General features: G+C 42.9%; 1 protein-coding gene across 8 annotated transcripts in view; it reads left to right on the top strand.

Annotated features, from left to right (window-relative positions):
* LOC137215008 (beta-catenin-interacting protein 1) overlaps window positions 1-13,533 on the top strand; it is a 151,823-nt gene that overhangs the window by 103,302 nt on the left and 34,988 nt on the right. For 7 of the 8 annotated variants that reach the window (XM_067719555.1, XM_067719547.1, XM_067719530.1 and 4 more), the window contains one exon: window positions 9,874-9,996. In XM_067719555.1, coding sequence (XP_067575656.1) covers window positions 9,874-9,996 — 123 coding nt within the window. Of the gene's footprint in view, window positions 1-7,645; window positions 7,692-9,873; window positions 9,997-13,533 lie in introns of those variants that run through there. The other variant, XM_067719539.1, reaches the window with a different exon arrangement.

Here is a 13,533-nt window from a genome sequence, read left to right as displayed (position 1 = left end):
CTGAGGCTGTAGGGAATCTCCTTTTGCTGTAGGTTGTATTCAGAAAGATGATGATAGGGAGGTTGTCATGGAAACACCTCCTGAGTCTCCTAAACTCTGGTCTTTCTGCCCTCGCAGTTATTTCTAAAACATAGCTATTGCTTTTGATTAACTTATCAGCAAGTATTTGTTGAACGCCCGTGTGTCAGGCATAGAGTGGGCCCTTCAATTACCTCATTTATAATCCTCCAAACAAGGTTATGGAAGGTGGTCTCATCCCCCACTTAGGATGAAGAAGTAGGCACAGGATGGTTAAATAATCTGCCCCTAGTTACAGCGGGAGTGAGAAACAGAATTTATTCATTAACTAAGTTCTGTCTGATCCCAAAGTTCTTGCCTTTTCTACCAGACCACATTGTTTATAGCTTTTAACAGCTTCTTACTGTCTAAAGAATTGAGAGAGCTCATTGGTGTAGCACAGAAGAGGGATGCTTGCCATGTTACCCTAAAATCACAGACCAAGCCCCCGTCTAGCTGTACCTCCTTATACGCTTAGAGCCATGCGTTCATCACAGTCTTGCTAGTCCCAGAATGAGCCACATCTTTCTCTACCTTTCTACCTTATATGTATTTTTTATAACTATTTTTAAATCGAAGTATAATTTACAATGTTGTGTTAGTTTCAGGTATACAGCAAAGTGATTCAGTTATATACATGTGTGTGTGTATGTGTGTATATATATATATGTTCTTTTTCAGATTCTTTTCCATTATAAGTTATTACAAGATATTGAATATAGTTCCCTGTGCTATATAGTAGGCCCTTTTTGTTTATCTGTTTTATATATAGTAGTGTGTATCTGTTAATCCCAAGCTCCTGATTTATCCCTCCCCTCTTTCCCCTTTGGTGTAACCATAAGTTTGTTTTCTATGTCTGTGAATCTATTTCTGTTTTATAAATAAGTTCATTTGTATAATTTTTTAAGATTCCACATATAAGCGATAGCATATGATACTTGTCTTTGTCTGACTTACTTCACTTAATGTGATAATCTCTAGGTTCATCTATGTTGCTGCAAATGGCATGATTTCATTCTTTTTTATGGCTGAGTAATATTCCATTGTATATATACACCACATCTTCTTTATCCATTCACATATCCATGGACATTTAGGTTGCTTCCATGTCTTGGCTGTTGTAAATAGTGGCCCTGTGAACATTGATATGCCTGTATCTTTTCGAATTAGAGTTTTCTCCGGATATATGCCCAGGAGTGGGATTGCCGGATCATACGGCAACTCTCTTTTTAGCTTTTTAAGAAACACTTATATGTATTCGTATTCTGTTTAAAATACTCCCTCGCAGCTGAGAAACCTCGCTTACCCTTTTAGGGGTGTCCCTGGGGCTGTCTCCACTTGTGCTTCTGGCAGTCCCTAGAGTTGACCTCAGATATTTCCAGCTCTCTTTCCAGACACGTAGAATGGCACTCCCCCACCCTGGGGAATTTGGGTGAGGCTGTGTGACTAGTTCTGGCCATGAATTAGGAGCAAAAGTGCCTTGTGTCCCTTTTGGGTGGAAGGTTCGGCTCCCACCGGGAGACCCTCCAGAGCTCTCTCTTTCCCTCTGGCAAGGGGCGTGGCCACATTTGGGATGGTGGCTCCTTGGTCATCTTGGTCCCTGCTGATTGATGAAGTTCCTGGCACACCTCATAACCCCTTAGTTGTAGCCACATCATTTAGAATGTAGATGGTCTTTGACATGTTTGTGTTCTCCAGAGATTGTGCCACGATTCCCCGAGAGCCCAGCACCTTGCCGTGTGCTTACGCATAGCAGGTGTTCAGGGAAGATCTCTTGGAACAAGCTCCAAGTCAGTGGTGATGTGAAGCTGAAAGGACCTTTGATGTTAAGCTGCTTTGAAGAATCAGGGATGGTCAGCTCTAAATAAGAGTATTCAACCGGGACAGTACTGAGAGAGTCCCAGAGAATGTATGCCTTTTTATATTTTGCTTTGGGCCCTGTGAATATTTTATTATAGTTTTCGAGAAAAAAATCGGCTGGAGATTTTATACGCATATAATTTAAGACACTTTTCTATACATATCATCTTTAACGAAGGGCCTGCTGACTCAGATTACATTCTGCTCCTTTGGTAAGTAAAGAGCTAGATTTTTAATCGAAACCCGGTGATTTGCAGCATGGAATCGGAGGCACCTGTCGCCACCTAGTGTCAGTGTTCCTTAATTGCAGATTGAGGTTAAACACTGAATCTGCAAACAAAACATGGAACAGCATCTAAGATATACCAGCAAAATGCCTATAATCCCTTAAAACTAAGTCACCTGTCATTATTTTTTATGATATCAATATTGGCCCGATATGACCAAGCTAAGTGTTCTGGAATGCGGAGGGGCAAACTGGATTGATGACACAGGCTTTGGAACCACCTTGCCTGAGTCTGTGATTTGTGTGTCCTGGGTAAGGGGCCATCCTCTCTTTAGTCCAGAGAGTTGGGATGTACTTAGGGAGATGAAAGTTTTATATTTCAAGTTAATCCTGAAATTGACTCTTACATTCTTTTCATTTTGATTTTTAAATTGGTGGCCGTTTCTAATGATTAAAGTCTACCACAGCCACCGAAACTAGCCGTGTCCTAAAATGATAGGTGTGTTCCCCAGGTATAGCCTACATTTATAGGGTTGATTGCTAGCCTTGTTACTTTGATAGGGATGCATTGAATCTGTAGACTGCCTTGGATAGTAGAGTCATTTTGTCAATATTGAATCCTCCAATCCGAGAACATGGTATGTCTCTCCATCTTGTTTGTGTCATCTTCAGTTTCTTTCATCAGTGTCTTTTAGTTTTCTGAGTACAGGTCTTTTGCCTCCTTAGGTAGGTTTATTCCTAGGTATTTTATTCTTTTTGATGCAATGGTAGATGGGAGTGTTTCCCTAATTTCTCTTTCTGTTCTTTTGTTGTTAGTGTATAGAAATGCAACAGATTTCTGTGTATTAATTTTGTATCCTGCAACTTTACCAAATTCATTGATGAGCTCTAGTAGTTTTCTGGTAGCGTCTTCAGGATTTTCTACATATAGTATCATGTCATCTGCAAACAGTGACAGTGTTACTTCTTTTCCAATTTGGATTCCTTTTATTTCTTTTTCTTCTCTGATTGCCGTGGCTAGGACTTCCAATACAATAAGAGTGGCGAGAGTGGACATCCTTGTCTTGTTCCTGATCTTAGTGGAAATGCTTTCAGTTTTTCACCATTGAGCATGATGTTTGCTGTGGGTTTGTCATATATGGCCTTTATTATGTGGCGGTAGGTTCCCTCTGTGCCCACTTTCTGGAGAGGTGGTTTTTTTAAAATTTATTTTTATTTATTTTTGGCTGTGTTGGGTCTTCACTGCTGTGCGTGGGCTTTCTCTAGTTGTGGCGAGTGGGGGCTACTCTTTGTTGTGGTGCACAGGCTTCATTGTGGTGGCTTCTTTTGTTGCGGAGCATGGGCTCTAGGCGTGCGGGCTTCAGTAGTTGTGGCACGCAGGATCAGTAGTTGTGGCTCACAGGCTCTAGAGCGCAGGCTCAGTAGTTGTGGCACACGGGCTTCGTTGCTCCGCGGCATATGGGATCTTCCCGGACCAGGGCTTGAACCCGTGTCCCGTGCATTGGCAGGCGGATTCTTAACCACTGCACCACCAGGGAAGCCCTCTGGAGAGTTTTTATCATAAATGGGTGTTGAATTTTATCAAAAGCTTTGTCTGCATCTACTGAGACGATCATATGGTTTAGCCTTGCTATTCTGTGATTTTGGTTAATGCTATGCCATTCAAAACTTAGTTGGCTTTTTTATGATCTAGAATGTAATGAAATGAATTGGGTAAAGACTCTGAACATGGGTGACCTGCTCCTAGACTTACGGCCTGTAGTCTCATGTCTTTCTTTATGACTTTTTTTGGATGATTACAGGAACGTCAGTCATTTGTTTCCATAAATGTTTTATAATGCCAATTGAATGTGATGAAATATTAAAAATATCATTTATTAAATATTTAAAAGCTCAGTCAATGGAACTGGCCAAATCTCTTCATTCTACTGTCAGCTCCAGGAGCAATTTAGAAATTTTGAGTTATAAAATTAGAATAGTGGGGAAAAATAAAAGAACGGGGACCAGCTATTCAATTATTATTCCCCTTCAACCATTAGCCATTTTCAGCTGCAGGCCTTTCCATTAGGGTAGGCAGAAATGCATCACAGGTTTTCTGCAATTCGCTTTGCCTAATATTTTTACTTTCCTACTAGGCTAAATAAATCCACTTAGTTTAAGTCTCAGGGGTTTTATGGACTCACATATTGGAATAGTCTTCTTCAGTTTTATTTGATGTGCTTATAATTTTATTAATAAAATCTTAAACGTGAAAATAAATTGGAATTGAATATTGCTGTTAATAGTACATTATCAATAGTGAATTGAACTAATAGCCTCTCTGTTTCAAAATTAGTGACAAACAGCGGAGGTTTTGGAGTTTTCTTTGATGGTCTTTTTTTTTTTCACCACTCACACACACACTGTATTTTATTTTTACAAGAGATAAATAAACTGACGCCAAGCATTGTAAATGGATGACCACTACAGAATCAACAATGATTGCAATTACCAAACACGAAACACGCTCATACTGTCATAATATTGACATTCAGTCCAGGAATCCTCCACTGTAACAGCTCCTTTACTTTTGGAGTACTTTCTTTAAAATGGCCTGTTTATCTGTATTAGGTCTGTAACTCCAGGCAGTGTTCCAGCCTTTCTCGTAGGATAGTTTAACAAGGCCTGGAGAGGACGGAACTTTCAGCAGTTAGGGAAAACATTCAACCTGATTGCAAAGCGAGGCTCTTTTCTGCGCTCACTGGAGCCCTCTCAGCTCAAAGGCTGCAGCCAGCTGTGCGGCCCGTGCAGAGCACTGTGCCAGTTAACTTACCACTGTCCTGGGCGGTATTTCAGAAGGAGAAGGGCAGGTGTACCACAACCAGCTGAACTCTCTCCACCAAACCTCTTGTCCCGGGAGCAGCTCTTGTGAGGGGAGATGTTTTCCAGAGGCACTATAAACTTTTGGCCCTTGTGACCTGGATTTGGGCTCAGCTTACTTTCCAGGCAGACCCCTCGGTATTTTGATGTATGCGATGCCTCGGATTCTTGTCTCCTTTGCTTAGAACATCCACCTTCCAGAAACAAAAAATAAAAAAACATCTTCCCAATGTCTGAAACACCAAATCGTACCTTTTTTTTTTTTTTTTAAATCCTCAGCACCAAAACTTTCTTCTCTGTGAGAGAATTTATAAACCAGGGCACTGATTTTATCTGTACTCTACATGGGGTTCCTTATATACTCACTTACCAGCTAGTTCCTGAGGAGTGAGATGCTATTGTGGCCCGAGGTACTGGGAATTAGCAGAGAACAAAGGTCACATCCTCCTGGAATCTCTGGTTTTGTACCGGTCTGTGTGCAGGAGAAGTAACAACACAACCCCTTTGTGGCATCTACTGAGCACCCGACACTGTCCTGAGCATTTTACACATGACTGGTTTGATCACACAGGAACCTACCAGGTGGGTACTGTTGCTGTCCCCAGTTTACGGGTGAGGAAACTGAGGCCAAGGGAAGCCAGGTAATCTGCCCCACGTCCCAGGCTGACTGCCTGTGGTCGGGAGGAGTAGCAGAGAAAAGAAGAAGGAAGTGGGGGGCTAGGGGGCAGAGCAGCAGAGGCAGTTATAACTGGAGGAGGAAACATTTGAAGAGGCCTGAAGCGAGGGACCTTGTCAGGGCATTTGAGAGGTCAAAGCTATTTTATTTTATTATTATTATTTTTTTGCGGTACGCGGGCCTCTCACTGTTGTGGCCTCTCCCGCCGCGGAGCACAGGCTCCGGACGCGCGGGCTCAGCGGCCACGGCTCACGGGCCCAGCCGCTCCGCGGCATGTGGGATCTTCCCGGACCGGGGCACGAACCCGTGTCCCCTGCATCGGCAGGCAGACTCCCAACCACTGCACCACCAGGGGAGCCCTCAAAGCTATTTTAATTATATTAAGATATGACTTGCCTTTTCCTCATTTTCTCATGAGTGTGCAGCGGAGTTCTCTAGAGGCTGCATGTGTCATAAGCAGCATATTGGCTGCAGGAGTGGCGGTGAGAACCCAGCTGTCTTCTACTAAGCCAGAAGGTGAAAGGGTTTGCAAAAGTGTAAAACATTGCCAGTCTTCTTAGTAAACTCTGTTTTAAAAAATACAGTTATTTTCATTAAAATATTATGATAACTTACAGTGGGTTTTTTTTTTAATGACTTAGTAAATACTAACATTTTTCTTAGTTTTAACTTCCAGCACAGTAAATACTGATAGATAGATGGGCCCCACCTAAGCCAAAGCTGTTTGGGGTCCTCAGTACCTTTGGTGTAGACAGGTTCTGAGAGCACAGGCCTGTGTGAGAAGCGGTCCCCCAGCCACCGTGGGAAGGAAGAGTCAGTGCAGGAGGCAAGGATGAAGCGGTTACTTGGCTTTTGTAGTAGATCTAAGTGGGCAGCAGAGAGGATGAGAAATGGCTGCGTCTGGGTTTATTTTGTGGGTGTGGATTTTTAAAGAATGTGGAAAAATACCCGTAACATAAGATTTCCCATTGTAACCATTTTTTTTTTTTTTTTTTTTTTTTTGTGGTACGCGGGCGTCTCACTGCCGTGGCCTCTCCCATTGCAGAGCACAGGCTCCGGACGCGCAGGCTCAGCGACCATGGCTCACGGGCCCAGCCGCTCTGCGGCATGTGGGATCCTCCCGGACCGGTGCACGAACCCGTGTCCCCTGCATCGGCAGGCGGACCCTCAACCACTGCACCACCAGGGAGGCCCTGTAACCATTTTTAAGTGTGCAAGTCAGTAGTTTTGAGTTTGTTCTTTCATACTGTTGTGCAACCAACTCCTGGAACTCTTTTCGTCTTGCAAAACCGAAACTCTCTACCCTTTAACCCACTCCCCGTGGGTCTGGGTTTACTTTGAAAATGAAGGCGGAAGGATTTGCTCTTGGCTTGGGTGCAGCGTCTGTAAAATGTCTGGTGGATGCGTCATTAAGCAGAGAGATGGTAGCTTTTTTTTCCGCCTTGCAGACATAGGCCTACACACGTCTGCCCGTTCGGGATTTCACATGTGAGCGCACTGCTCCTCCAATAGGTCACGAGGGAGTTAAGTGCAGGTGAGGCTCAGGTGCTTCTGACCCTCACCTTCTCCCATCATCACGTAACAGCAAAAAAAAGTAGTATCACATCGTGGTCACATTGTATTAAAGATGGTTAAACATTTAAATTTATTTTCAGTTACTTCTGGGTTGATTTAAACTTACGGAAGAGAATCTGGGTAGTTAATTCAAGAAATAGGCACCAACTATGTGGAAATAAAGTTTCATAACATCCCTTTTAATCAGATCAGCTTCAGGAGTCGTTCCCGTGGTTAACTACATAGCCTGAGGTTATAATGTGAACATTCAGAAGGTGACAGTAAAAGGAAAATGGAAAGGTTCCAACTGTGAGATGAGCCCAAAACAAGCTGGTGGAGATAGGAACCCGGGGAGGGGCTTGGTGGCCACAACCAGGGAAAGTCGCAGCACAGACCCCCACTGGGGGCAAAGCCCGGGGCAGAACGAAATGGACAGAAACTACGAATTCATTTTCTCAGGTAAGCAGACTGCCAGAGCAGATGTTCCTACCTTAAAAACAAAAGTAACAGTGCTAGTGCCTAATTGAGTAGGAAAAACACTTCTCCAATTATCTACCCCAGCCCTGTGGGTTGTGGGGTGTCCCTGGTTCATAAAAGAGGAAATTGAGATCAGGAGAGGTCAGTTATATGCTCCAGGTCACGCAGCAAATAACAGAGGAGAGCTGGACTCTGAGTGCAGGCTGGCCCAATCCCGAAGGGGTTGTTGTTTTTTTTTTTTTTTTTTTTTTTGGCTGCGCTGGGTCTTCGTTGCTGCGCGCGGGCTTCCTCTAGTTGTGGCGAGCGGGGGCTACTCTTCGTTGCGGTGCACGGGCTTCTCATTGCGGTGGCTTCTCTTGTTGCGGAGCACGGGCTTGAGGCGCGGGGGCTTCAGTAGTTGTAGCACGCGGGCTCGGTAGTTGTGGCTCGCGGGCTCTGGAGCGCAGGCTCAGTAGTTGTGGCGCACGGGCTTAGTTGCTCCGCAGCATGTGGGATCTTCCCGGAGCAGGGCTCGAACCGGTGTTTCCTGCATTGGCACGTGGATTCTTAACCACTGTGCCACCAGGGAAATCCCGAAAGGGGTTTTTTCTTGAACACTGCGTTTTCAGTCAAGTTTTTCAGAAATTTTGCATTTTCTTTTTTTCTTTTTTTTTTTTTTTACGGTACGCGGGCCTCTCACTGTTGTGGCCTCTCCCGTTGCGGAGCAGAGGCTCCGGACGCGCAGGCTCAGCGGCCATGGCTCATGGGTCCAGCCGCTCCGCGGCATGTGGGATCTTCCCAGACCGGGGCATGAACCCGTGTCCCCTGCATCGTCAGGCGGACTCTCAACCACTGCGCCACCAGGGAAGCCCTCATTTTCTTTTAATACCTCATATTTGTAATTTTATATTCATAAGTCTTGTTTCACCTCTTTTATGTTTTTGTTTGTAATGCTAATTTTAAATAAATAATGTATTATTATTGTTATAAAGAAATAACATTTTTAAATTGAAATATAATTGATTTACAATATTAGTTTCAGGTGTACAACATAGTGGTTCAGTATTTTTTAGATTACACTCCTTTAAAGATTACACTCCTAGGGACTTCCCTGATGGTGCAGTAGTTAAGAATCCGTCTGCCAATGCAGGGGACACGGGTTTGAGCCCTGGTCGGGGAAGATCCCACATGCTGCGGAGCAACTAAGCTCGTGTGCCGCAACTGCTGAGCCTGTGCTCTAGAGCCCGCGAGCCACAACTGCTGAGCCCGTGCTCCACCATGAGAAGCCACCGCAGTGAGAAGCCTATGCACTGCAACGAAGAATAGCCCCTGCTTGCCACAACTAGAGAGAGCCTGCACACAGCAACGAAGACGCCAAAGCAGCCAAAAATAAATAAACTTAAAAACATAAAAAATAAAGTTTTACCTAATAAAGGCTATATTTCTCTGTGCCGTACAATATATTCTTGTTGCGTATCTATTTTATACGTAGTAGTTTGTATGTCTTTAAAAAGATTTTTTTTTGAAGTATGGTTGATTTACAATGTGTTAGTTTCTGGTATACAGCAAAGTGATTCTGTCTTTTTATATATATATATAAAATGTGTATATATATATTCTTTCATATATATATTCTTTATATATTAGGTTGGCCAAGAAGTTCATTCGGGGTTTTCCATAACATCTTACAGAAAAATCCATACAAACTTTTTGTCCAACCAAATATATTATTCTTTCTCAGATTCTTTTCCATTATAGTTTATTAGAAGATACTGAATATAGTTCCGTGTGCTATGCAGTAGGACCTTGCTTAGTTTGTATCTCTTAATCCAAGAAACAACATATTTTATTTGTAACTTTTCTAAGAGAGGCAGAAAACAGAGATAGTAAGATATGATACCGTCCATAACCATCAGTCTTTTTTCTTTCTTTCAATTTCTAGAGCAATTTATTTCTTATTTTTGGTTGCTTCATGGCCTCAGATAATTTCTACATCACTTCAGAATTTCATCCCATTTGGGCGTTGATACCAAACTTGGCCACAAAAAATAGCAGCGTGGCCTTCCGAACTCATGAGAGTTATATTGTTTTAATAATGGATGTGTGTCTTCAAAAGCAGTCGAGTTGAAAATAATAATTCTAACCTGGCCTGTGTCCTTTCTGCTTTTTCTGTTTTTGAACACAGTCAACAAGCACAAGCCGTGGCTGGAGCCCACGTATCACGGCTTAGTTACGGAGAGTGACAGCACCGTGCTCCTCGACCCGCCACTGATCGCCCTGGACAAAGATGCACCTCTGCGCTTTGCAGGTACCAGCGTGTCTTTGTTCACTCCCCATGAGCTTGGGCTTGTGGGAAGCATTTCACACATCCCCTTTGGGTTGTTTCTGAGCCTTTCTGAGAATGTCTTGATAGCGAAGGGTTGTGTGTGGCCCCCACGCACCATTTTTTTTTCCTTTTAATTTTAAGAGTTGGGGTACCTGACCCCCCCCCCCAAAAGCCGGTACTTGTTGAAAAGCAAAATATTTAATTGCATCACTGCGTTCCTTGTCTGGATGTAACCAGAGAGAGAGCATCTAGACCAGTGCATCTCAAACTTCAGCATTCATGCAGAGCACAGGGATCGTGTTAAAATGCAACCTTAAAAAAAAAATCCAAGTTTAGATACAGTGGGTCTGGGAGGACCTGGGATTCTGCCTTTCTGACCTGTTCCCTGGTGCTACTGGTCCGTGCACGGCGAGGATCTAGGTAATTACGGCTCAAGATTTTCCTTGCACTGCCTAGGTTTCAGTTACCTGAAAAGACTTATTTAAAGACATTGAGCAATCTTTTATAAATGAATTCTTTGGGCTTAGATTTTACTTTCAGTAAATTTTTAACGTGAGTTACTTCATAAGATTGTCAGCTAAGTGTTTATAGGGACAAATCTCTAGGGTTGCTTTGGAGATTTGCTGCTTTGCCAGCATTCAGTAGCACTTTGCAAATCAGAACTGTCCTTGCTTTACGTCGGGGCCATAGTAACTTCCTTAACTGGTGGAGGAACGGGCTGCTTCACCCTTTCTTTGTCAGAATTGACTGTCAATTCTGATAGTCAGAATTGACGTCGCGAAGTTAATTTTTAAAGAGCAGTTTCTGCATGATGTTTCTCCAGAACAAAATTTCTGTTTGTTCTGTTTGCCTCGGGACAAATGAGAAAAATTCAGTAGCTCTTGTAGATCATTCCGTACGTTAAATTTCGTATGGTAAATGGCGGCAGTGATGTGAGGCTGCCTCTGAAGAGCTATTTAAAAAATGAATTTGTTCTTCTTTCCGTTCAAGTGCCACATCCCATTTCCAGGAAAGTAACCCGAGAAGCAGCTTATGGTATTGGAGTCAGTTCCAGTTAGTTTTACTTGTTTATTGGTTTTTAGACAGAAATCCAGTTAGATGGATGGTAGAGGAAGCGCTCTGTGCTAGGCGTACAGTGTCTGTCTGGTAGCCAAGGGGATTTTTTTGTTTGTTTGTTCCCCCCCCACCCCCGATTTAAAATCATTTTTAGCATTACCTAGTGGTTTCCTCTGTGAATAGCTAGATTTTTGAGTGTTTGCATATACATATATACACACACTTTGCATGCGACACCTTTGGTTATTATATGCGGTTCCTCCTTATGGGTGTGATGTTTCAGTGCCTTGTAAATAACCTTGATGGGCTTATCTAGCTCATGTTTCTGAGGGGACTTGTACATCTCTGACATCTCACACATTCTGAGAAGTGATTGCTGTCAGGAGTTTTGTATTTACTCCCCCAGGCCTCTCTTTATGACTTCTCATCTGTGTCCAGTCCTGTTGCTGGTGGAGCTCTGTCCCATTACATCACTCGTGATATATAACACTTATAAAGCGTTTTGTGTCCCAGGCACTGTTGTAAGTGCTTTACAAATACGCATTTGTGTTTAATCCACAGCAACCTTTTGAGGTAAGTATGCTTCCTGCCACCCCTGTTTTAAAAAAAGAGGAAGCCGAGGCACAGAGCTGCTAACTTTGCTCTGGGTCACACAGCTAGTATGTGGCAGAGGCCAGATTCCAGCCCAGGCAGGATGGCTCTTCGCTCTGGTGCTGTATGTGGCACCACAGGAAGGTACAAAGGAAGGGAAGTAGGAAATGAAATGTACAGTGAATGCTAACTTTGAAGTCATATTAATAAAGTTACTTAGTTTTTCTTTCTCGTTGGATTTAATTTTATTGGGTCATTTATCAAAACTTAATGTATTACTGTGAATGAAATAATACTTATAAAGTTTTATGTTTTTAGAGATTCTCAGGTATTTTTTTATTGGTGTGCCAAAGTTACATATTGGGATTTTAAAAAACGATATAGAGAAGCACTTTAGAGCCAAGTGTAGTGGTGACTTGATTGTATTTGCCGTAGTGGACAGAAAAAGTAAGTATTTTCCTTCTGGAGATTTTCACAGGGGAGCACAGTTGCTCTTATATTCTTTTTTTAAAAATACAATTCATGTACCGTAATGTATACAGTTTTTAAAGTGTACAGTTCACTGGTTTTTAGTATATTCATAAGATTGTCTAGCCATCAGCCACTGTCTAGTTCCACAACATTTCATCTCCCCCAGAAGAAACCCTTGCACCTGCTAGCAGTCACTCCCCTTGGCCACCACTAGTCTACTACTTGTTTATGGGTTTGCCTTTTCTGGGTATTTCATATAAATACAACATGTGGCTTTTTGTGACTAGCGTCTTTCACTTAGCATGATGATTTGAAGGTTCACCCATGTTGTGGCATGCCCTTCATTCCTTTTTTTTGCCAAATAATATTTCGATGTACGGACGGACCACATTTCATTCATTCGTCCATCAGTAATGGGCATCAGAATTGTTTCCACTTTGTGGTGATTGTGAATAATGCTGCTGTGAACATTCGTGTACGAGTTTCTGTGTGGACATCAGTTTTCAGTTCTCTTGGTTATACACCCAGGGGTGGAATTCATGCTCATCTACTCTTCCTGAAGCATGGTCCTCATCCTACCAAAGTGAGTAGCTGCACAGTCCAGGGAAGGGAACACCTGTCTCCTTCCCTCTTCTGTTGCCATGGTACCCATCCAACTACCCATCCAGCTGCTATACAGAACACTGCCCCCACGAGGCTGTAGCAGACGGGTACGTAGGAAAACAGACCCTAGAGCCAGCAGCCTGTGCTTGAATCCTGGCTCTGAAACTTACTGGCTGTTTGGCTTTGGGCAAATTACATAAAATCTCTGTGCCTCACTTTTCATCTCTTGTAAAATGAGGATAATATCACATACCTTACAGGGTTTGGGGAATATTAACTTATTTATGTATAAATATGAAGAGCTTAAAACAATGCCTGCTGTGTAGTAGGTACTGTGTACAGTGTTTGCTGCTGCTGTTATGAACCTTTTAAAAATATTTCTTTACTTGACGTTCTGTGAGAACTGTTTCCATCTTTCTCTAATAGTCTTCATAGTGTTCCATTTTCTTACTGATTTCTTAAATAACTTTTGTGTAAAGCAGAGGCTAGGTCTGGAGCCTTATTTTGATCTTAGGTTGGTTTTGGTGGCAACGTTGAGTTTATTTTAACACCATGATGATGGTGGTGGTGGAGGCAGTGGGCACATCTGACATTTACTGAGCTCTTCAGCGTGGCCAAGGGTGTTCTCAGGGCTCTGCACAGTTACTCTGTCTGATTCCTTCCAGCAATCTCACGCGGTGGGTACTCTCATGCCCCCATTTTCCATATGAAGAAACGCAGACTCAGAGCATGCCCGTCAGCAGCATGACTACTGTATTCTCCATTTAATCCCTGGTCCCTAGACCAGCACCTGGGACT

This window comes from Pseudorca crassidens, chromosome 2 (genome assembly GCF_039906515.1).
Source record: "Pseudorca crassidens isolate mPseCra1 chromosome 2, mPseCra1.hap1, whole genome shotgun sequence".
Classification (NCBI taxonomy): domain Eukaryota; kingdom Metazoa; phylum Chordata; class Mammalia; order Artiodactyla; family Delphinidae; genus Pseudorca; species Pseudorca crassidens.
The sequence above is the reverse complement of the archived record's forward strand: the minus strand, read 5'-3'. Positions and strand labels throughout refer to the sequence as shown.